Below are 25,728 nucleotides of genomic sequence, written 5' to 3'. Positions count from 1 at the left end.
ACTGATCTATTGTTGAAGTACAGAAAATAAGATTAGTTGGGTAAGATGGAGCCAACTGATACTTTAAGCCAGGGCAAGGAGTTTACATTTATTGGGTAGTAAATATGCAGCCATTTCTTCATTTTTATAGGGGAATGATCTGATTAAGCTTTTGCTGTGCGGGGTATTCAAATGGGTGAGGGTTTGTGTAATCTCTATGTCAAATATGAATTTGAATTTAATTACATATCATTTCACAAGAGTATGTATATCTCTTACAGGAAGCTTTTGTCCAGTGATCGAAATCCACCAATTGATGACTTAATAAAATCTGGAATATTGCCTATTTTAGTTCATTGTCTTGAAAGAGATGACAAGTAAGTACTTTATTTTAGAAAGAAATTTGGAATGTATCCTTTGCAGAAGACAAGATCTTCTAGTGGTTTGATCTTTAATGAAAAAAGAAAGGGGCTATAAGATGGAGTCGAAAAGCCAGTGTAAAACAATGAAATGCAAGGTGTGTTTACATTAAGAGGTAAACATAAAGGCCAAAGCAATACTTGAGAATGATGCATTTATCTTTTAAACTGTGAAAATTGGCAAAAGCTGGTTTGGCTGATTAGTACTTGAGAAAACTGGGCAGTAATATGCAGGTATCTTAATAAAGAGTTTTTAGGGCACCTGGTTGGCTCAGTCAGTTAAGCGTCTGCCTTTGGCTCAGGTTATGATTCTGAAGTCCTGGAACTGAGCTCCGGGTCGGGCTCCCTGCTTATTAGTAGAGAGCCTGCTTCTCCCTCTCCCCTTTCTCCTGCCCCCATGCCATTCATGCTCTCTCTTAAGTGCTCACTGTCTCTTCCAAATGAAGAAATAAAGTTTCAAAAAAAAAAAAAAGTTTTTACTAAAAATAAGTAGGACACTTGAGGAAATTGTGTGCTTTTTATACTGAAGAGATACTGTAAATACATTGGAGGTTTAAAAAAAAGTGCTGGATACATAAATACTTTCTGAAACAAAATATTTAATACTTGAAAAAATATTTGAGGGGAGGAATGGTTGGTAGATACTAGATTTGGACCAATGTAAAAATCCCTACTGTTTAAAATGATTTGTTCTTTGTAGTCCTTCTTTACAGTTTGAAGCTGCATGGGCTCTGACAAACATTGCATCTGGAACCTCTGAACAGACTCAAGCAGTAGTTCAGTCCAGTAAGTTGGTGATTAACAGATAAAATTGTGATTTCTAAAGAAGTTAGTAAAAAAAAAAAAGTGATTATCTTAAAAGAATAAAGCTATTTAGATTATAAAATAATAGCTACCCAATTACAGAGTAGTTGAAATAGGCCAGCTTAAGTATGTTACTTTGTCATTTTGTCCCAGTGACTGACATTTTCTGTTTTCAAAAATTCATTTAATGCTAAATCTGAGAACATTTCCTAATTATAGTAGCAGATTACATTATTGTAGTTATACTTCATTTATAGAAATCATAAAGTAAAGATGTTTTTTGCATTGCCATACTAGCTTTTGGCCTCTCTTAGGGAGATTTTCATCATATGGTTTAATCTTTTAGAAAATAGTCTTGAAAAATGGCTTGAAATTTTTTCATTGTTATTAGGATTGTTTTTCTTTTATGTTTCAAGAGATATAAGTGGGAAATTATTACTGGAAGAAATAACCTGAGTATTATTTTCATGAATACTGTTCTTCTATCAAAGAAATTAATAATTTATAGACGGTACTTTTAAAATACTCTTCACATGTGTAAGCAATATACTCGCATAAGCTTGTTAAGACCTTGGCACTAATTTCTACATGATTTTATTTTATTTTTTTTTCTACATGATTTTGAAGGGAAACAAAGGTGTTATCCAAGTAAACATTTTATCATGTAGACACTTCTGTTGTAATATTACATAGAATATTGACTACCCTAATACCTTTAAATCATGATAAAACTGGCTTAATTTTGGATTTTGCTTTTGGTTTTATTTTATATAATTGACTAGTAAATTTTATAATCTCAAGACAATGTTTTAATCTCTCTTTTTCTTTTCTGTTTTATGTGCTTTTTCAAAATCAGCAGGAGCCTTAGAATTTAACACTGCCAGTCTGTCTTGTTTTACCAAATATAATAGATGAATGATTATTTTTTATGAGTAAAGCATGGTTGATCCACATGTACTTAAATAGCATTTTTCAAAGTAGTATCGGAAGAAAGAAAAAAGAGAAGAATCATTTGTTCAATTTAGTATTATTTTGTTTGATACAGACCTCTCTCTATGTTTCCCATCCTCGTTATAAAGCAACAGAACCACTTTCTAAAAAAAAAAACAAAAACAAAAAAGAACCACTTTCTGATTCAGAAGGTCTCATGTAGTTACAGGAATTGCTGGTCTGCCAAAAGACCCATGTGATGTTATTTTTTTTTATTTTTATTTTTTTGTAATTGAAATGTAATTCACATATAGCATTAAATTAGTTTTAGGTATACAACATAATGTATGCACCAAGATGTAATTACTAGAAGTCTCATTTCCCCTAATATCATATCAGATTACATAATATGCAGTACAATATTATTGACTATGGTTACCATGCTAAACATTTCATTCTCATGACTTATTTGTTTTATGATTACATGTTTGTATGTTTTGACCCCTTCTATTTCACTCACCTCCTGAAACCCCTGCCCTGTCAACCATCAGTCTGTTTTCTGCATCTATGAATTTTTGTTTTGTTTGTTCATGTATTTTGATTGACAACAAATCATATGTTGTCTCTCTTTTTTGACTTATTCCACTTAGTACCTCAAGGCCCATTGATGTCCTGATTACAAGTATTTCATTTTTTTGGTAATGGCTGAGTATTCCATTGCGTGTGTGTGTGTGTGTGTGTGTGTGTGTGTGTGTGTACACACATATTTGTCCATCCATCCATCGTTGAGCACTTCAGTTGTTTCTATATCTTGGATATTGTGAATGATGCGGTAATGAACATAGAGGTGCATATATCTTCAAAGGTTCTAAGTGGTTTCACTGTAAGCATCTTTGCTGAAAGCATTTTCCCGTATAGCTAGTTGGTCATAAGGCAATTTTGCCATAAAAGATCTAAGAATAACTGGTTGGTAGTTCGTTGGTTTCATCACCTACTTGGCAGTTTGCTTTCATTTCTGCATTGACACAGTACTCCCAATTTTATATTAAATAAATCTTAGCCCTCATAATAGTCTATACAGTGGCACGGACTTTTGAACCCACATTTCTCATGGAACTTTGGAACATATGTCAGTAGACACATGATAATATGCTGAGAACAAAGAACAGTGTAGAAGACTTCACAGTGTAATACAAAGCTGTTACAAATATGCATCCTTAAAAAAAAAAACAAATATGCATCCTTGTATTTACAAACTGATACCTCTCTTAAGAAAGAAATTTTAGCAAAAAATGAAAGCACGATGCCAGATGAAGAGATGAATCAACGAGGAAAAAGAAAAGTATAATGTTAGGAAAGAAAAACTTTCAGGACAAGTGCTTAGGTACAGTTTGCAAAGTAAAATCAATTTACAAAAGTAAAATCAATTTACATACATTTTAAATTATATTCAGATGTTTTGTATTTTGTAATAAAGTCTTGTTAATTTTGTTAATCCATTTTTCATGTTTCAGTATGTCCTTTTCAGTGGATGTCCCTCATTTATTTTTGTTACTTTTATCTCTTATGGCATAATTGCCATATGGCTAATTAGTTATAGCATGAAAATGTTTGTGGCAAAGATGCTTTTGGTGAAGACACTGGGCACTGTTAAATTTTTCATTTTCTTCGGATAAATACCCAGAAGTGGAATTTCTGGACCCTATGTTTTTAGTTTCTGTATTAGTTTCTTCTACTTTTAGGTTTTTTTATTAGCCTCCGTACTGTTTTCCATAGTGGCTGCACCAATTTATATGCCACCAGCAGTGCACGAGGGTTCCCTTTTCTCCACATCCTGTCCAACACTTGTTATTTCTTGGCTTTTTGATTTTAGCCATTCTGACTGGTATGAGGTGATACCTCATTATGGTTTTGTTTTGCATTTCCCTGACGATTAGTGTTGTTGAGTATCTTGTCATATGTCTGTTGGTCATCTGTTGCCAGGGCTTTCAGCACTTTGAATATATCAGAGTGGTATTTTCTGGCCTGCAAACTTTATGCTGAAAAAAAATCTCTGATACAGGGGTTTTCTTGTATGCAACAGGTGGTTTTTCTATTGCCACTTTTAAGATACTCTCTTTAACTCTTGACATTTTAATTATAATGTGCCTTGGTATGGCTCTTTTTGCATTCATTTTATTTGGAACTTTCCTGACTTCCCAAATCTGGATATCTCTTTCCTTCCCCACCTTAAGAAAATTTTTAGCCATTATTTCTTCAAATAAGTTTTCTGTATCTTTCTCTCTCTTCTTCTGGGATCCCATTATGGGAATGTTGTTCCTTTTGATGTCTTGTTGGTCCTCTAAATTATCTTCACATTTTAAAATTATTTTTTTGTTTTGCTGCTCTGTTTTAAGTGAGTTCCACTGCCCTGTCTTCCAGGTCACTGATCCTTTCTTCTTTATCTTACCTGTTGTTGAATGTTTCTAATGTACCTTTCGGTTCAGTTACTGTGTTCTTCAGTTCTGGGACTTTTGTTTGGTACTTTCTTACATTTTCTGTTAGTTGAAATATTTTCTATGTTCATCCATTTTCTCCCCATATTGGGGAGAATCTTTATGACTTTTTTTTTTTTTTTAACTCTATCAAGTAAATTATCTCCATTTCAGTAAGGTTGTTTACTGGTGTTTTATATTGTTCTATTCTTTAGTTACTTAACTTGACTTTCTGTGTTTTTATGTATTAGGTGAAACAACTACCTCTCCAGTCTTGAGCAATGATCACAGGAAGATAGCATGTGTTTCAGTCAGCTCTCTGTGCTATACTTTGGGGATGGTAGCTTGCTACAGATTGTTTCCCTCCCACTGATCCCAGAAATGCAAGACAGCCCCCCTGCCTTCAGCTACCAGTGCCAAGCATTTGAGGGGTGTCCCTTATGTGGACTTGGTGCTCCTGCCAGTTTTAGCAGGGCCACAGGGGCGTGCCAAATCAGGATGAACCATCCATCAGGTTTGGTGGAGTGGAGCTATAGCAGTGCACTTTCCAGTGCAGAGATGGTGCATGTATCACTAGCAAGATAGTGTGTAAAAAATGGCACTTGCCAGCACCTCTATCCCTGGAGAAGTTCTAGCACACCTTTATCCCTTAGGCAAATGCTTTAAGTTTAGCATCTCCTTTATATATGCTCTAAGCGGTAAGCTTAGAATCTCCTTTATAGGGCAGCCCGGGTGGCTCAGCGGTTTAGCACTGCCTTCAGCGCAGGGCCTGATCCTGGAGACCCGGGATCGAGTTCCACGTCAGGCTCCCTGCATGGAGCCTGCTTCTCCCTCTGCCTGTGTCTCTGCCTCTCTCTCTTTGTGTGTCTCCCATGAATAAATAAATCTTAAAAAAAAAAAATCTTCTTTATATATGTTCTAGGCACTTTTCAGCCTATGGCTTTTGTGCTGGATCCTGATGCATGTGGGCAAGTAATCTCTAAGAGCATAGTCCTAGTTTCCTACACCCCTTTGGGTCTCTTGGACATTAGCCCTGTTGGTTTTCAAAACTAGACATTTTGAGAGCTTATTCTGTAGTCCCAAGGGTTTGGGGTTTTGACTGGGGGCTCTGACTCCTCCTCAGGGATATGCCCCATATTTATGAAATCCCTCCTGCTTGTGGGTCACTGCTAGGTTGTGGGACCTGGCTTTGTTAGGACTGTAGTGTCTGTCTCTGCTGTCCGTCTTGTGTGACCTTTTTATCCTTTGTTGTGGAGGAACTATTCAGCTAGTTGTATAGAAAAGCATTTATTGTATATATAGCTTCAAATCAGTGTGTCCGTGGTAGAAGGTGAGGTCAGCCACCATCTTGAACTGCATCCTCCTTTTACTTTAAATTTCTTTTTTTTTTTTAATTTTTATTTATTTATGATAGTCACAGAGAGAGAGAGAGAGAGAGAGAGAGACATAGGCAGAGGGAGAAGCAGGCTCCATGCACTGGGAGCCCGATGTGGGATTCGATCCTGGGTCTCCAGGATCGCACCCTGGGCCAAAGGCAGGCGCCAAACCACTGCACCACCCAGGGATCCCTACTTTAAATTTCTATATTCAAAAGTTACTTCAACAATTGGAGTTGGAGTCCTTTTTTTTCCCTCTAAATTTGAGAATAATGCTTGAATCTATAAGGAATGAATGAATTAATCTATTTATTTATTTGCTTTTAGGAATTGATTTTTAATTCGGAATTTTATTCAGCTTTAATTGTGAATGACAATTGACCAGCTTGGGACACCTGGGTGGCTCAGTGGTTGAGTGTCTGCCTTTGGCTCAGGTTGTGATCCCAGGGTTCTGGGATCGAGTCCCACATTGGGCTCCCTGCAGGGACCCTGCTTCTCTCTGTGGGGACCCTGCCTGTGTTTCTGTCTCTCTCTCTGTGTGTGTCTCTCATGAATAAATAAATAACTTTAAAAATAATAAAATTTACCAGCTTGATTTGATATTTGTATGTTAAAATTGTCATTTTGATGCTGAATAAGTGGTTTGCTAATAAAAAATTTCCTGCTACTGTTTTTCTAGTGAAAATAAATAAATATATTTTTTAAATATATTTTTGATAGGTTTTTTAGGTTTCAGCAAAAAAAGATTGATTTTTGGTTTAGAGTGTGGTATCTTCAACCTTTTTTTTCCCCCAATATTATTGAGATGTAATTGACTTAGTCCTATCTTTAAAGTTAAATGCTAATTTATGTTTTCCTACTTCAGATGCTGTGCCACTTTTCCTGAGGCTTTTACATTCACCCCATCAAAATGTCTGTGAGCAAGCAGTATGGGCACTGGGAAATATCATAGGTTTGTATAAAACTTGTAATGCTAATCCAACAATTATTGTTATCATATACTGTATCATTTACATATATTATTTACTGTATAATAAAAATGACTAGTAGTTGAAAAGGAAAAATAGTTTGTCTTTTTCAGTACTGGTTTTTGTGAAATAATTTACAGAAATTATAGCTGTTTTAAGTATAAACCTGTAGTAAACAGAATGAACATTTTTGTTGCTTATGATACCATAATATCTTTTTGTATATAGTCAGCTCTTTTTTTTAGTATATAGTTAACTCTTTATAGTAATTTGAGTAATTATAAAATATATATGTGATATAGATCTCCTCTCCTTTCTTTATTATGTTGATGGGTCCATTTTATTCCCTAATACTCTCCATTGTCATAGAAACTAGTTAGAGAAAAGGAGGATACACATTGTAAAACCAACAATTTTTCTCCACAATGGCAATTCTAAAAAGAGTCTTAATTGAAAATTTTAATATCTTTTTGGATTTTAGTACAGTAAAATAGAGAATACTATCCATTATCATCATGAGGTCATCATCATCATACAGGAGGTGCTTGTAGCTTATAGACGGTGTCATTAAATGTTGAATACCATGTGATTACCCTACCTTTCAGGTTTTCTCTGATGCAATTGTAAGAAGAATAGTTAAAGACAATTCTGATATTTCAAGATTTTTTTTAAAGATTTTTTAATTTATTCATAGAGATGCAGAGAGAGAGAGAGAGAGAGGCAGAGACACAGGCAGAGGGAGAAGCAGGCTCCATGCAGAGAGCCTGACGTGGGACTCAATCCAGGGTCTCCAGGATCATGCCCTGGGCTGCAGGCGGCGCTAAACTGCTGTGGCACCGGGGCTGCCCTCAAGATGTTTTTAAACTAGAGATGGACTTTACCCAGACTCAAGAATTTGAAGAACTATCCTCCAGTGAATGGAGAATGGAAAAATCTGGAGTCTGAACTGTGTTATGTCCCTTGCTATTAAAATGTATTTTTGCCACAGATTATTGTTCTTGCATGGAAGTAGTCAATATTACACTCGTGTACCTCTTCTATATTACTCTCTAAGGGCCAAGATAGAATGCAGGGGATGATTAGTGTCCCACAGTTAAAAGAGTTTTTAAAATGGGAAAGTTTCTGTAAATTAAACTATTCTTCCTATATGGTATATTCCTACTAGCAATGCTATCTTTTGTGTATCCAGATTCCTTCACCCCTTTGCTTTTATACTAAATTTTAGATTTGTAACTCTTAATGCAGCATCTTGATCTTTGGTTTTAAACTAGTGACATTATAGAATAATTAGAATACATGGATGCCAAAAGAACAGGCATTTTGTCTCCAAATATTACAGTGCAAGGAAAAGAGGTTTCACTTAGAGAATGTAATACTTAACATGGCTTTAAAACTAGAAATTACAGTGATGTTATAGATACAGAAGTTATATTTGGCAGTTCTCTAAGGCAACAATTCTCAAACTTTAGCCTGTTTTCAGAATCATATAAAGAACCTGTTAAAACCCAGAATTTTGGATCAGTTTGTTTAATAGATCTGAGATAGGGCCCCAAAATTACTGTGGGAACCACTGCTCTAGGGATATTGGTTCATCCCCTCCTTTTTTGACACTTTTTTTTTTTAAATTCTATTTTGGACCTAGTTTTTTAAAATGTGTAGTTAATACTTTTGGTACTCAGGGATCCCTGGGTGGCTCAGCGGTTTGGCACTTGCCTTCAGCCCAGGTTGTAATCCTGGAATCCTGGGATTGAGCCCCACATCAGGTTCCCTGCATGGAGCCTGCTTCTCTCTCTGCCTGTGTGTCTGTCTGTTTGTCTCTCTCTCTCTCTGTGTCTCTCATGAATAAATAAATAAAATCTTAAAAAAAAAAATACTTTGGTACTCTGATATTGGAGCACAAGTATAAATTCTACAAACATTTTTTTTTCTAGTAGTATTTCGGGGTGTGTGTGTGTGTGTGTGTGTGTGTGTGTTTTATTACATGAAAGTTGTTAAACTGAGAGTACCATTGAGAGAGAAAATAAAAGCAACAGTTTTCTGCCCACCAGGTACTCTGAAGGATCCTTAGGCTCCTAATTTTGAATGGCATAAAATCGTAGGTGAACAATTTATAAATATGGACATGGAATGATGTGCAAAAAAATCTTAGTACTTTATGTTGCTTCTCTTGGCTTAAAGACCTAAAATGAGAACTTGGTTATTGTTGTCTAAAACTTGTATATAAACCTAAGTAGTATATCTAGTTAAAATACAGAAAGCAGCCTATCGAACTCAGTGCTTTGTTTTCTGAATTGATTATTGTCAACGTATTTTATTGAATGAATCACTCCTTCCTACAGGTGATGGGCCACAGTGTAGAGATTATGTCATAAGTCTTGGAGTTGTGAAACCTTTACTTTCCTTCATAAGTCCGTCTATTCCTATAACATTCTTAAGAAATGTTACTTGGGTTATGGTCAACTTATGTCGCCACAAAGATCCACCACCCCCAATGGAAACCATTCAGGAGGTAAACAGGTGTTTCGTGTTTTGTTTTTTAACTATAAACTAGATACCATTATGTATATGTTTTCTGAATCTGTATATTTCTTTCTCCAGATTCTTCCAGCTCTTTGTGTCTTAATTCATCACACAGACGTAAATGTAAGTATTTTTTATGTGTATATATGTATGTCCTGGGCCACCCCTATGACACAGGGAAGAATATATTCTACTGAACATGATGTTCTGTGTACTCGATTAGATTTTTCCATTTCAAGAGTTTTAATAACATAGCTTGCTATTATTATATTTATTTTGTGTTTACCTGTATCATAAAATATAATTTACACTGAAGAAATCAAGCCTAACTATATTTTGGCCTGAATAATGTCATGTGGAGAGTTGGGGGAGTAAGAATTCATTTTGAAAGTTCTTAAAATTACCTCTGTGGTTGTGCATGTGTGAGAGAGAGAGAGAGAGAGAAAGAAAGAAAAAGAAAGAAAGAAAGAAAGAAAGAAAAGAAAAAAGAAAAGAAAGATAGATCAAAACTCATTTTGAAAGTTCCTACAGTTGCCAGTTAGTGATCTCTCTCACTAAGATTATATCTTTGACTGGTCAAGAGCTTTCTATGAAAGCTTATTTTGACGGTCTAGCCAGTGTTTGAGAGACTACATAGGCTTAATAGTATTTTCATTTTTTGAAAGATAAAAAGAAATATTTGTGCCTTTACGTATGGGTTTATATTTGTATGTATGCACCAATCCAAGTACATCAGTTACTCTTTAATTTCATTTTTACTATGTTTTTCCATCTACAGTGACTTTGATAGTGGTTTCACATGATATAGAGAGAACTCATAAATATCCAAACAAGAACAAAAAACTAGTGCAGACTAAATTTTAAACATAATACATATACCTTATTCATTCTCACCAACCCAAATGGCAAAGGGAAAAAGCACCTTAGGAAGTATGAATGAGGTGGGAAACTGACTGCTTATAAAACCAGCTTTGCCTTCAGTGTGTTAGAAAAGCAAGGAATATGTTGGGTAAAGGAAATCACAGGGATACAACATTGAGGAGCTCTGGTTCTTTGAAAACAGCTTAGTGTGATGAACAGTGTTTGATAAGTTGCTTCATTCCTTTTCAGTTTCTAGGGTAATTCCATTTTTCCAAGTTCTCTTTAAAGCATATGGAACAAATTAAAGTTAGAATTACACTACATCAAGCAGTGACATAGGGTATAAAATTCATTAGATGAACATGATCTTTGCTTTAAAGATAATTTTGTTTTAGATCCTGATAGTCTAGAATCTTTATATACATATATATAGCCATTTTGAGTTTGGCTCCTTAGTGCCAAGTTTGTTATTTCAAGTTACAAATTTTAATATTTTACTTTTAAAAGAGTTCCAAGGAAGATTAATCTCAAAGTTTATACCTCTACCAGAAAACCAGACATCTTGGTTGATCTTATTCAGAGATACACTGTGTTCTTTCCACCTATTTACCCCAATCCAGTTTAGATTTAGATAGCTCCATTTTTCTTGCTTTTAATAGATCTTGAATTTTTCAAGCCAGTCTCATTGTTCTTTAGTAGCATGTTTACTATATGTTTATTAAAAATACAGTCTTCTTATGTAAACACTTAGCAGCAAATTCTTAAATCAGACCATGAAAGAACTAAAAAAGTAAATAAAACTGCTTCCACAAACCATATATGAAACACTGAAATTACAAGTGTAGTTATAATCAGTAAATTTATTATAGAATATTAACTTCAATACAAGAAGTATATATGAGGTCAAGTCTTTTTAAATTGTGATTGTGATGTAAGCATATTCATGATGTTTAGTGTTGGGCCTTTTAAATAAGTTGTATCTGGATTTTATGTACATTCAGGGAGACAAGTAACTTGAAATTTTTTGCCTGTATCGACAAATTTTGGCATATGTTGGTACTCTGGAAAAAAGTCTTATGTTTGTAAGTTGAAATTTAGTTCTTTCACATATTTTGATACCATTTTATGTGTGTGAATTCTTTCATTTGGTGTCTTTTTACATTAAAAATAGCCAAAGAGCTTTCTCCAGTTTTTGAAAGGAACAACAGCAAAGTGTTGTTTTCTCCTTCCAAGAAATTCTCAGATGTTTTAAACATATCATTGGTTTAGGATTTAAACAATTTCAAACCTTTCTGACTTGTCTTTTGGCACATAGTTAATATTCCAGAAAAGCTTCAGAAGTAAAGTTCCAGGCACAATTATTATTCCTGTGTCTTTATCAATAACTCTGTTATTTATGCAGCAGTTTTACACAGTTGTCATACTTCCTTTTGGATATAACTTCTAATTAGGACTTAATACTAAAGAAAGATGAAACACAATGGCCTGCTGAACTTCACAATAAAGTTATTCAAAATTATAGTTTAGTTTTTAGTATTTAACTGCAGAGGGTTGGTGTTTTTTTTTTTTTTTTTTACAAGTAGTTTTGGCAGATGCTGTAAATTATGCATTTTCTTTTTTTTACTAGAATGTTTTTGATTATAGATCACACAGATTGTCCTATGGTTGCTTGTAATGTCTTGATCTGCAGCTGTAAGACACTTCCACTATGAGAAGTTGCCTGCAGTTTTAATAAGGCAAAGCAAACTGGTTGGAAAAGATGAAAAGTACTATGCTCCTAATACTGAAATAACTGGCTTTAGACATATCTACATGACACCACTAGAAAACAACTTGAATATATACATCTAGCCCAGAGGTTCTGAGTCACTCCATATGCTGAATACACATGGGCTTATGTATTTACTTCAGTGTCTTTGGACATATGTCTTGGTATGACCATTTGGGAAAGAATGTCTTTTTCTCCTATTTCATGTGTGGTGTAGTGTCTATCTTAGTGAATTAAGACTAGATACTAAAAAAAAGAAGAAAAAAGGATATTAACCTGTGCTCGGGATCATAATTAACCAAATCATCCTCAGTATGGCTAAAGGATGCACATACTTCATTCAGACATTCATAGATAGATGATGATGTTTAATATAATAGAGACGATTAAGATTTCAGTGAATTGAGATGAGACAAAAAAGGAAAAACTGTAGTGGAATAATCATAGGTTAGTCTGTATGGTTAAGAATTATTAAAGTGAATTTTCATTTTATCCATTAGATATTGGTAGATACAGTCTGGGCCCTCTCTTACCTTACTGATGCTGGCAATGAACAGATACAGATGGTAATAGACTCTGGAATAGTCCCTCACTTGGTTCCTCTGCTCAGCCACCAGGAAGTTAAAGTTCAGGTGAGTTTGTTGTTGATAATGATACGAGGTATTTTGTTTATCACTAATTTGCTTTAAGCATGGCATTCAAAAATGGACAATTTCATTAGTTCAAAGTATATTTCTAGCCTAATATCACATCTTTTTTTAAATATTTTTTTCTTTATTGATGTACATTTGACACACAACATAATGATTCAGCTTCTCTATAAGTTGTACTATGTTCACCACAATATAATGCTATTACAATACCACTGATTATATTCCCTATGCTATACTGTGTATCCCATGACTTACTCATCAAATTACTGGAAGTCTGTATCTCTTGACCCCTTTCACCCATTTTCCCCATCCCTCCACGTCCCTCCTCTCTGGCAACCATCAATTTGTTGCCTATATTGATGGATCTCTTTCTGCTTTTTGTTTGTTCATTTTGTTTTTTAGATTCTGCATATGAGTGAAATCATATGGTATTTGTCTTTCTTTGACTTACTTCACTTAGCATAATACTCTTTAGGTCCGTCCATGTGGTTGTACATGGCAAGATCTCTTTCTCTTTATGACACACACACCATGCTTTTATCCATTCATCTATCAGTGGACACTTGGGTTTTTCATACCACAGCTATTATAAGTAATGCTACAGTAAACATAGGGACACATATACCTTTTTGAAATAAAAACATACCTTTGTTGAAAAGAGTGAGATATTATATACCCATTTTAAAGATGGAGAAGAAAATGAAGTAAGATCACTACCGGTCAATAAGAACCATTCTCCCTCCCCCTCTCTTTCCCCATACCTCACCAAAATCCCATCCCAAGGCATCTCCTTTTTAAGTTATTGACTTCTAAGGTAGACCTAGGAAATTCATATGGTAACTTGAGTGTCATCTGAAACAAGTACTGATTTTTTTTTCTCTTCTTATTTTTCTTCATTTTTCCTACTCTTCTCCCCCCCATCCCCCGCCCCTTTTTTTAGCTCTCCATGCTGCACCACACAAGCTTAGTTAATGCTTAGTTTCATTGGCACTGTGATAAAGGCTTTATACTGAAATATGCTGCTTAGGGCCTTCCTAAATTGTTTCCTTTTAGTTATTTAAAATCTTTTTTTTTTTTAATGGAGCAACTGGGTGGCTCCATTAAGCATCTGACTTCAGCTCAGGTCAAGATCTTGGAGTCCTGGGATCTAGCCTCAAGGTGGGCTCAGTGGGGAGTGCTTGTCCCTCTACCTCCCCTCTCTGCTCCTCCTGCCACACTCTCAAATAAATAATTTCTTTTATAAGTAAATAAAATCTTGCTAAAACTTTGTTTTATCCTTCTATTATTTTTAAATCCTTCCACATAAATATTTATCCCAAACTTCCATCTAGATAGAGTCAAAAAAAGAGGTTGAAAAGTTCACACAAATATTAGAAGCAGTAACTGTCAACTGTGGTGATAAAGGGAGATACAGCATGTTCTTTCTATCCTTCTGAGGTAAATAGTATGCTTTAACCATATGATGGCTTATAGTCTATTCAATAATAGCTTAAGGAAAACTGTTCATCTGATTCGCTATTAACCCTGGTGGATATTAAAATCAACTGTGAAGCTTAAAGAAAAAAAAAATTTCCATTGCTTGATCCCTAGAGATTCTGTTTTAGTAAATCTGGGATATTTCCTAGAAACCTGAGCATTAAAAAGCTCTTCAGATGATACTCATGTGCAGTTAGAATGGAGAACACAAACCTTAAAATTTAAGGCAATTTAAGGAAGGAGGGAACACTTAGCTGAATTCACAAATAGAATAATTTGCCATGTAGAGGTATTTGACTAGGGGCACCTAGCTAGTTTAGTCAGAGAAGCACACAACTCTTGATCTCAGGATAGTAAGTTTGAGCCCCATGTTTTATGTAGAGATTACTTAAAAAAAAAACTTTTTTAAAATAAAATAATTCATACTAGATATTTATCCGTAAGTTTGCATTTCTTCTTTTTTTTTAAAGATTTTATTTACTTATTCATGGGAGACACACAGAGGCAGAAACACAGGCAGAGGGAGAAAGAAGCGGGCTCCGTGCAGGAAGCCTGACATGGGACTCGATCCTGGGTCTCCAGGATCAGGCCCTGGGCTGAAGGCGGCGCTAAACCGCCGAGCCACCCAGGCTGCCCAAGTTTGCATTTCCTAAGTGTAGTATTTATGTCTTGGTATGGGTATATGGTTTTTTGTTTTGTTTTTTTCAGAATGCATCTTTAGTTTTAACATTGGACTTCATTCAGAAATAGGGCTGGAATTTTTCTTTAGCAGCTCTCAATACTTTGTACTTTACATGATAACTAATAGAGGTTTTTAAATTTTTTTCAACTTTGACTCCATAATTTAGGAGAAGAAAATAGTTGTAATGAACTTCCATGTAGGTTTCCTCTATATCCCTACTCATTCCCTCCCCACAAATTATTTTGACACATCCCAGATAGCATATAATTTCATCCAGCTTCTCTTAAAAAATACTCTGTTTTCACATAATCACAGTACAGTTAGAATATTTTTTTAATCTTAATATTAAAATCCAGTCAGTATCCAAATTTTACTGGTTGATTCATATATTGACCAAATCAGTTTCCAAACAAGATTGACACATATATTTGGTAGCTTTATTTATATGTTTCTGTTACTCTACAATTTTCTTTTTTCTTTTAAATTTACTTGTTAAAGAAGCTGGATCACTATAAAACATTTTTAAAAGAAATTAAAGAAGACCTAAATAAATGGAAAAACATCAATGTTCATAGATTAGAAGGCAGTGTTGTTAGGGTGGCAGTGCTCCTCAAATTTACCTACAGATTAAATGCAATTCCTGTTGGGGTGCATGGGTGGCTCAGTTCGGTAAGCATCTGTCTTTGGCTCAGGTCATAATCCAGGGTTCTGGGATGGAACTAGAGCTGAGCTTCCTGCTCAGTGGGGAACCTACTTCTTCTCCCTCTGCCCCTCCCCGTGCTCATATGCTTGCTTCTCTCTCTCTCTCTCTCTCTCTCTCTCTCTCAAATCAAAATCTTTAAGTGCAATTCCTGTTAAAATCCCAGTTTCTTTTTAGTAGGAACTTAAGCTAATCTTAAAATCCATATGGAAATACAAGGGTCCGAGAAATAGCCAAAACAAGCTTAAAAAGAAAAAAGTTTGGGGACTTCGCTTTCAAAACATAACTGCAAAGCTAAGCGTGAACAAGACTGTGATACTGGCATAAGAGTAGATATATAAATCAGTGAAATACAATCAAGAGTCCAGATATAAACCATATATTTATGATCAATTTATTTTCAACAAAGGTGCTAAGAAAATTCATTTAACAAAAAATAGTCTGAATTTTCAACAAATGGTGATTCAACAAATGGAGCTGAGACTATTGAATATCAACATGTGAACAAATGAAATTAGACTCCTATATATAAAAATTAGCTCAGAATAGATAAGATACCTAAATATAAGAACTAAAAGTGTAGGGCAGCCCAGGTGGCTCAGCGGTTTAGCTTCAGCCCAAGGCCTGATCCTGGAGACCCCAGATCGAGTCCCACATCGGGCTTCCTATGTGGAGCCTGCTTCTCCCTCTGCCTGTGTGTCTGCCTGCCTCCCTCCCTCCCCCTCTCTCTCCCTCTCCCTCTCCCTCTCTCTCTCTCTCTGTATCTCATGAATAAATAAATAAAAATCTTAAAAAAAAGGAAAAAGAACTAAAAGTGTAAACCTCTTAGAAATAAACATAAGCATAAATTTTCATGACCATGGGTTAGGCCGCAGTTTTTTAGATATGATACCACAAGCATGACCAACCAAGGAGAAAAATAGATTAAATTGGACTTCACCAAAATTAAAAATCTCTGCTTCCAAGGAGACCATCAAGAAAGTGAGAAGACAGCCCACAGAATGGAAGGGAATATTTGCAAATCATATATCTGAAAAGGAACTTCTATCCAAAATACATAAAAAACTCTTAAAACTCAACAATAAAAAGACAAATAATCCCATTAAAAATTGGCAAAACTGGGGATCCCTGGGTGGCTCAGCAGTTTAGCACCTGCCTTCGGCCCAGGGCTTGATCCTGGAGTCCCGAGACCGAATCCCGCATCAGGCTCCCTGCATGGAGCCTACTTCTCCTTCTGCCTGGGTCTCTGCCTCTCTCTTTCTCTGTGTCTCTCATGAATGAATAAATAAGGTCTTAATAAAAAAGGAAAAAAAAATGGCAAAACTTTTAAATACAGTTATCCAGAGAAGACATACAAATGGTCAATAAGCATGTTCTCACATGCCCAACATTATTAGTCATGAAGGAAATGCAAATCAAAGCTACAATGAAATACCACTTTGTATGCACTGGGATGATATAATCAAAAAGACATTAACAAGTTTTGGCAAGGATGTAGAGAAAGTGTAATCCTTATATACCTATAAAATGGTACACAACCTCTTTGGAATACAGTGTGATGGTACCTCAAAAAGTTAGACACAGTTACTGTATAACACAGCATTTTCCACTCCCAGGTGTGTGTGTGTGTGTGTGTGTGTGTGTGTGTGTGTGTACACGTGTACACCCACCCAAGAGAATTGAAAACACATGTTCACCCAAAACTTGCACACAAATGTTTATGGCACTGTTATTTATAATACCCAGTGAAAATCAAATATTTATCAACAACTGAAGAGTAAAATAAAAAATACAAGTAGAATATTATTTGTCCATGAAAAGGAATGAAGTATCAATACATGCTACAATATGAATGGACTTTGAAAGCATTATTTTAAGTGAAGGAAGCCAGACAAAAAAGGCCACCTGCTGTCAGATTCCAATTATATGAAATGTCTGGAATAGGCAAATCCACAGAGACATCTCAGGCACAGTAGCTGTCAGGAATCACCACCTTCTCCCTGGGGATGAGGAAAATGGGAGCGTCTACTGATGGGTACAGATACTCCTTTTTGAAGTGATAAAAATATTCTGGAATTATTTATTAGTTATGGTTGCACAACTTTGAATATATAAGAACCCACCGAATTCTACACTTTGAAAGGGTGAATTTTATGTTCTATAAATTATATCTCAATTGAGGGGGGAAAATGAGTCATTTGTCTTGTAAATGTTAAAATTAGCCCCCCAGAAAACTTAAACATGAAGAAAATGACCTAATACAACTATTAAAAATAATTGATAACTCAAATTCATAAATGTCATACTAAGCAAGAAAAACTTCAGAACACTGTTTTGGTTTGTAATTTATTGAAACACTGAATCAAAAATCTGAAGTAGTGTCTTATTGTCTTTATGGCCCAAATTACTATCTAAAATTATCCTTATTTGTTTATTGACTATTTTCTACAATAATATTAGCTCCATAAGCCTTTCCTATTCACTTCTCTGTTCAGTATCAGACACAGCTTGGTAAAAAAGAGTAGGTTGGCATGAATAAAAGAGTGTATCTTTCATAATAGAACAACATCTTATTAAATCTTTGTTTCAGACTGCTGCACTTCGAGCTGTGGGCAACATTGTTACTGGAACTGATGAGCAAACACAAGTAGTTTTGAACTGTGATGCTCTTTCACACTTCCCAGCACTTCTGACACATCCCAAAGAGAAAATTAATAAAGTAAGTATTTTTAAATACTAGGTAATAACACACAAAATATCAGCAGTTTTCATTTGTAAAATTTAAGATTCATAAGTGTCTATAATGATTTTTAAGATAAATCATCATTTAGAATACTCTGTTCTTTTAAACATGGATTTATATGATTTTCTGTATATAAAACTAGTTGTAAACATTGCAATTTTGGCTCTCTTGGAAATGATGAAATAGAGATAATTGGGTGTTGAGTGTTGTGTGATTGGAAAATTTTAACATGTGAGTTAAGTAATTAAGCTTAATATTTTATAGATACTTAATAGAATGTGTGTGTGTTTGTGTTTGTGTGCTCATGGAGGCTATTGAAGGGGGCACTGACTGGTGATGCTGATATTGGAGTGCATCTGAGGCTGTTGTAGAAATACACGGGTTGTTGATTACAACGTTGCCGATGATTATAACCCAAGAACAGCTCACCTAAGTAGCCTAGCACCCTAAAATCTCTAACAGGTTCATTAAACATGGTCCTGTGATCTGATCCAAAAGAGCCCACTTCATACTAGCTAATACTAATAGCTTTGGGAATAAAATTTGTTTACTAATTTTTTTAGAGAAAATGTTTCCCTTTGTATTGATTAATATTATAAATTTATTATGTCTGGTAAATTACAGTGATAACCTACATAGGATATGAGGTACATATTTTGTCTTATTTTGTGCTAACTGGTCTCAGTGTGCATTTATTATCAGTGAAGCTTGTGAAACACTTGACTACCATTATCTTGGCAGAAGCAGCAAGCACCACTAAAATGTAAAGGGTATCATAAAAAGATCATTAAGGTAGACCAATGAAGCAATCAAACATCTGGTTCTATGTTAGCTCTTAAGAAAAATGGTGCAGTGAATGACATACAAATAAGTATACTTATAAAACCACTGTTTCAATTTTCACGTCTCCATTATTATGGATAATTGAGATTTGCCAATTTGGCTAGCATTCTTGGTCACAGTAGAATAGAGAAAAAAGCACATTATGTGAGGGGGAGGCTGAATCTCATTTACAGTAGTTTTAGGATTTGTATCTGTATTGGAGCTCATGGATACCTTAGTATTTTGTTTAGACAAACTTCTTTTGAGTCTTCTGTTTGGAAACATTGCTTTCAAGAATTCTTCAGAAGGGTCAGCTCATTATGACTTGAATTAGGGCCGTTAACAATTTGTTCAAAGAAAATGTGGAAGATGGGGAGGGTAGATGAGTTGAGATTCCTGAAATTTTTATTTTGGAACTCATTCCATAATAAAAAAGCATTTGGACATTGTAACAAATGTAGTGAATTTAGTTCAGATGCAGATTTTAAATTTTAATGAGAAATATTGAAGGGGTCTTGTTCTGCAGGAAGCAGTGTGGTTCCTCTCTAACATCACCGCAGGAAATCAGCAGCAGGTTCAAGCAGTAATTGATGCCAATCTTGTACCAATGATAATACATCTTTTGGATAAGGTAAGAAAACATCTTATATGTATCTGAGTAAGAGGAAAAGGATTTAAATTTTAACAAATTATGTGAATATATGCCTCTGTTTAATTAGAATCTATACAGTAGCATGTATAGTATGGTAAAGTAATATTAAAGTAAAAACTTTAAAAATAGCAGTTTTTAAATATAAAAACACATTTCTTTTCAGGAACTCCTGACTCTTCTTCGGTATCATTCCTTTACTAATACTACCATTTTCCTGGTATTTATTAAAAATACATTCAGGAACTCCTGACTCTTCTTCGGTATCATTCCTTTACTAATACTACCATTTTCTTGGTATTTATTAAAAATACTTATTAGGGCATTAATAATACATTATTATAATACATTATATGGTGCAGCGGTTTAGCGCTGCCTGTAGCCCAGAGTGTGATCCTGGAGACTCGGGATCGAGTCCCACGTCAGGCTCCCTGCATGGAGCCTGCTTCTCCCTCTGCCTGTGTCTTTGCATCTCTCTCTCTCTCTCTCTCTCTCTCTCTATGTGTCGCTCATGAATAAATAAATAAAATCTTTTAAAAAAAAGACATTATTGTTTTTAAAAAACATTACTAATGATGATAATATTCAAGATCATATACTGCTGATTATAAATGCTTATATATTGCTCTCATCATTCTACGTATATTACTTCATATAATACTGCAATTCCATGAGGTTAAGAATTATCCCCTGTGACAGGTAAAGAAACTGTGGTATAGACAAGTAAATTGCCCAAAATCAGATAGCAAGTAAGTGTGCTATTTAATCGTATGCTGTATCATCTCTTATGCTTACATTAACATTTGGGAAAGAGACCATTTAAAATGTCACAATTGGGGGAATCCCTGGGAGGCTCAGTGGTTTAGCGCCTGCCTTTGGCCCAGGGCGTGATCCTGGAGTCCCGGGATCGAGTCTTACATCAGGCTCCCTGCATGGAGCCTGCTTCTCCCTCTGCCTGTGTCTCTCCCTCTCTCTCTCTCTCTCTCTCTGTGTCTCTCATGAATAAATAAATATTTTTAAAAAAAATAAAAATAAAATGTCACAATCGCAGAAAGAGGGGTTTTTCTGAATGGTGACCTGTCATTAAAGAGAAGATAAAACCTTTGTCTTCTTTCCCTCCATGTTTTCTACAAACTGGTAATAAAGACTAAGTTTCCTGTAAACTGGTAGATCTGGTTCAATTTTTTAAGCAAGGCTTTTAATACACTACTCTACATTTCCTGATGATTCACATCAGAAGATACATACTGTTTGTCCTGTATCTCCAGATGTCCTACATCTGTCCTGTACAGATTGAAGAATGAGCTCTCAGGTATTATGAGCCTACATCAATTGATTGTTATAAACCTATCCATCGGGATCCCTGGGTGGCGCAGCGGTTTGGCACCTGCCTTTGGCCCAGGGCGCGATCCTGGAGACCCGGGATCGAATCCCACGTCGGGCTCCCGGTGCATGGAGCCTGCTTCTCCTTCTGCCTATGTCTCTGCCTCTGTGTGTGTGTGTGTGTGTGTGTGTGTGTGTGTGTGTGTGTGACTATCATAGATAAATAAAAATTAAAATAAAATATTAAAAAAAATAAACCTATCCATCAGTCTTTGCCTACTAGTTTTCAGGTAGTCATTAGCGATCATTGAATGGATCCCTTATTTTACCAGGAACTGCAAAATGCTGACTTTCTGATTCTGTCATTCTTTTTTTTTGGTGTGTGTGTGATTTTTTTTTTTAATAAATTTATTTTTTATTGGTGTTCAATTTGCCAACATATAAAATAACACCCAGTGCTCATCCCGTCAAGTGCCCACCTCAGTGCCCTTCTGTCATTCTTTATGTTATTAACTGATTTTTCAGTGAAAAGTTTTTTTCGTTATCAGCTATTGGTTTACTCTGAAATATGGTTCATATAAAAAAGGCAAGATAAATTCTCATTATCATGTAGTGGTTTTTTGTTGTTTTGGGGTATGTGTGTGTGTGTTTTAAGTAGGCTCCACATGGGGCTTGAACTCACAACCCTGATACCAAGACCTGAGCTGAGATGAAAAGTCATATGTTTAATAGACTGAGCCACCCAGGTGTTCCATTATCTCTGTTTTTAGAATAACATGGTTCCCTAGCAACCTCAAAAGAATACTAGGGTGGAGTTTTTAAAGTCATTAGGAAATTATGGATTTTGTGTATTTTTTATTATAAGTTTTAGTCCATTGTAGTTATTTTTTCTAACACTCAGATTGTCCCTAACAAATGGGAATCTCTTAAACTTAGTGTCTGTGTCTTTTTTACATCACCCCAATAGTTTTTCAGAACTTCCTACTTGTTGAATATGACACAATTCTTAAGCATATTTTCTCTATTTTCTGACCTATACTCTATGATGTCCTTTTTAGGTAGCAGATGGTATTTAAGAATTATAATTATAGTTCAGGTCCTAAGAAAGATGATTGCTACAAGGTTGTCACTGTTTCTAGGTCTGAGTGAACAAAATGGGTGATAATGTGTATGGTTTTCTTTGTTTTTAGAAAATAGAAAATAGGGGTACCTGACTGGCTTGGTCAGTAGAGCATGTGACTTTTGATCCTCAGGGTCATGAGCTTAAGCCCAACATTGGGCATGGAGCCTACTTTAAAAAAAAAAAAAAAAAAAAAAAAGAAAATATATAGTAATTTCATGAACATGAAAATTCGTAAGAAACAAATCATGAAAAATAATTAATTTAAAAAATCATGAGTGAAAAGAAACTGTCAGATACTACTGGGTATTTAGGATAAACTTTTTATATTCTCTTAGATTTTATATTTTCATCTTTTATGCTGGAAATCTTTCTAAAAAGATTACAATATATATTGAGATACAAAATTTATCAAAATAGCAAGCTGACATTGCCATTAAATATGACTACTCCACTTTTAAGATTTCTTTGAGGATAGTAATACATAATTTTTGTATGTGTGGTTAAGTCACCAACTTGATACACAGTTGGGTTATTTATTATATGGGGGAATTACTTTAGTATTTTTTGTTTGTTTAGGGTTTTTGTTTATATAAAGCACTATATGGTCTCCAAGTAAAAAAAAATATGCACCTTATTTTCAAGGTGCATATTTTCAATATTTTACCAGTTTATATTTGGGATTATTGGATGTGCAGATAGACTTTATGTAAATTTAGCCGTATAATACCATCTCCCTCCATAAGGATTGTACCATTTTACAATCCTGCCAGTCTCACTGATAGATATTTACATTGTATCAGTCTGATATATAAAAATAGATATCACACTGCAATATTGATTTTTATTCCTCATATAAGTTTTTTCTTAATTATAAGCATTTTCCCAGGTTACTAGTCTAATTTGTATTTAACAACTGGTTATTATTCCATTCAGCAGATTCATCATAATTAGTCATTTATTCCACTGCTGAGAATTCTACTTGCTTTTACTTTTTGACTAGTATGTAGTACTACGATAATATCTAGAAGGAAAGAAAATATTACTTTGTTTTAAATTATTTTCTTGGTAAATTCTTAAAGATTCTCATATGATTATTTGAGAACCTCATATGATTATTAAATATTACTTTGAGAACCTCATGATTATTAAATGTATTACTAAATAAATTACTAAATCATATATGATTTTAAATGATTTTAAGTGTACTTTTTCAGTTTATATTTGAAAGGTAATATAGGAGGGTGATGTTTTTATTATATCATCTTATTAATGGTGGACATTTTTAAAACTTTGTGTTTAAAAGGTTACATTTCTTTGATTAAAGTGAAGTGTACATTCTCCTTCCCCCACCCCCTTTTTGGGTTTTGGACTACTTTTATTTTATCACTGACTTCATTTAATCTGATTTAATTGAACAGTAATACCAAGTCACTTTGTTGCCAGGAGAGTTTGCAAAGGGGAGTCTACATTTGTTTAGGGTAAATTGAATTCAGAAACCTTCCTTAAGTAAAAAATTATGTATGCACATAGAAAGGTTAGAAAAAACTTGGGAAAATAAGCAGTTGAAAATCATTTCAGACAGCATTTTTTCCCCTGTTTACACTGTGTTGCAATTTGTATTCTTTGCTTTTACAGGGGGATTTTGGCACCCAGAAAGAAGCTGCTTGGGCCATAAGTAACTTAACAATTAGTGGGAGGAAAGATCAAGTAAGTTCAACTCTTACTTATTTCTCAGAACTGGTAAAATAACATACATAAAAATTCTAAATTCTAAGATTTAGATTTCAGTTAAATCATAATTTAAAATAATAGCAAGATAATAGGCATTCTGTGATTCCCGCCCCGCCCCCCCATATAAAAGTGTTACCTTGACTTCTTAGGTTACATTTCATAGATGAGAAGTGTTCTCTTTATACCATCTTGGCCTACAAAAATTTTCTAATCCATGGTAAGATCAAAACATATGTAGTCAAAATATATTTGGTTTTTAACAGTATTAGGGAAAAAAACAGGACTTTTTAGCTTAATAGAATGAAACAACATCACAGATTCTCATAACAAATGAACATAAACAACAAAAATTTACCAGCAGCAAACAAAGCAAGGAACTAATGTAAACCAAAAGGCTGGAACTAGAGCAGCCCTGGTGGCTCAGTGGTTTAGCGCCACCTTCAGCCCAGGGCCTGATCCTGGGGTCCTGGGATCGAGTTCCGCGTCAAGCTCCCTGCATGGAGCCTGCTTCTCCCTCTGCCTGTGTCTCTGCCCCTCTCTCTCCCTCCCTCTCTCTCTCTCTCTCTCTCTCTCTCTCTCTGTCACTCACGGATAAATAAATAAAATCTTAAAAAAAATAAAAATAAATAAAAGATTCCAGGTAAATTTCACAGATAAGGTAAAAAGAGTGAATTTAGAGCTAATAAACAATAAGCTGATAATTGTCACAAATAAGCTATAGACTGATGGTGAGCAATGAATCCACTTAAATATGAATAGAGAGCAGAATATAAATATATAGTACATGGAAATGACAATATAACAAAATATAAAAATGAAAGAAAAATATTATGAAAATATTATAGAACCAGTTGAATAGTGAATTGAAAGTAGCCAGGTATTTGAGGATTCTAAATGATACAGCATTCTCACATTGGATACTATTATGTTGAACAATGGTTCCCTTAAAAAAATGGTTCCCTTAAAAAATGGTTCCCTTATCATCCAGCCTCTACAGATGTCATAATTTCTTAATCTTAAAGGGGAGGAAAGCATCTTTGAAGAAAGTATTCCTTATGGCAGATGTTTTGCATGAGGTTAAGTGATTCCTTCATTATCACTTGTTTTTTCCGAAGTTCAAGAAAAGTAAACATTACATTAAAGGAAGGAATCTCATAGTAAAATAATCTAACAAGAAAATAATAAAATTATCTAATGTAGTCTAACATAACGTGAAAAATGAGGTCATGTTTCTATACTCAAAACTTTAAAGTCAAAATTATTTCAGTGTGATCATATGGTGCGCACAGTTCACTGATGTTTATTATATCATGGTGTTTTTATTCTTCAGGTGGCCTATCTAATCCAGCAAAATGTTATTCCACCTTTTTGCAACTTGCTGACTGTAAAAGATGCACAGGTTGTGCAAGTAGTACTTGATGGACTAAGTAATATATTAAAAATGGCTGAAGATGAGGCGGAAACCATAGCCAATCTTATAGAAGAATGTGGAGGCAAGTGTATTACAAGCTATTATTTCACAGTTTTAATGTTCTTTTTGTAACTACTTTTTATTTTCTGACTAATGTAGCACCTCTGTATTTTTCTTAGATTATCAAGTAACAGAATAAAGTAAATACTATATTCTATATGTACAGTCCTGCTCAGCTTCTTGCATATGCTTAGGTAACTGAATTGCTGCCCTGTATTTGAAACAGGCACTGTGCTAAGGTACTGGGAAAACAGTG

At 34.7% G+C, this 25,728-nt stretch overlaps 1 protein-coding gene and 1 non-coding gene across 4 annotated transcripts in view; both read left to right on the top strand.

Annotated features, from left to right (window-relative positions):
- KPNA4 (karyopherin subunit alpha 4) overlaps positions 1 to 25,728 on the top strand; it is a 69,456-nt gene that overhangs the window by 28,452 nt on the left and 15,276 nt on the right. For all 3 annotated transcript variants that reach the window (XM_025425425.3, XM_049105794.1, XM_049105795.1), the window contains 10 exons: positions 261 to 356; positions 1,099 to 1,184; positions 6,848 to 6,934; positions 9,290 to 9,459; positions 9,549 to 9,593; positions 12,600 to 12,731; positions 18,201 to 18,329; positions 19,702 to 19,806; positions 23,906 to 23,977; positions 25,332 to 25,494. In XM_025425425.3, the coding sequence (XP_025281210.1) occupies positions 261 to 356; positions 1,099 to 1,184; positions 6,848 to 6,934; positions 9,290 to 9,459; positions 9,549 to 9,593; positions 12,600 to 12,731; positions 18,201 to 18,329; positions 19,702 to 19,806; positions 23,906 to 23,977; positions 25,332 to 25,494 (1,085 nt within the window). The remainder of the gene's footprint in view (positions 1 to 260; positions 357 to 1,098; positions 1,185 to 6,847; positions 6,935 to 9,289; positions 9,460 to 9,548; positions 9,594 to 12,599; positions 12,732 to 18,200; positions 18,330 to 19,701; positions 19,807 to 23,905; positions 23,978 to 25,331; positions 25,495 to 25,728) is intronic.
- Positions 18,523 to 18,848, top strand: LOC112646032 (small Cajal body-specific RNA 7). The gene has a single exon (XR_003127444.1). It is a non-coding gene; the product is annotated as a small Cajal body-specific RNA 7 (non-coding RNA).

Source organism: Canis lupus, chromosome 34, assembly GCF_003254725.2.
Source record: "Canis lupus dingo isolate Sandy chromosome 34, ASM325472v2, whole genome shotgun sequence".
NCBI lineage: Eukaryota > Metazoa > Chordata > Mammalia > Carnivora > Canidae > Canis > Canis lupus.
Note: the sequence above shows the minus strand (reverse complement) of the source record. Positions and strands in the feature narration are given on the sequence as shown.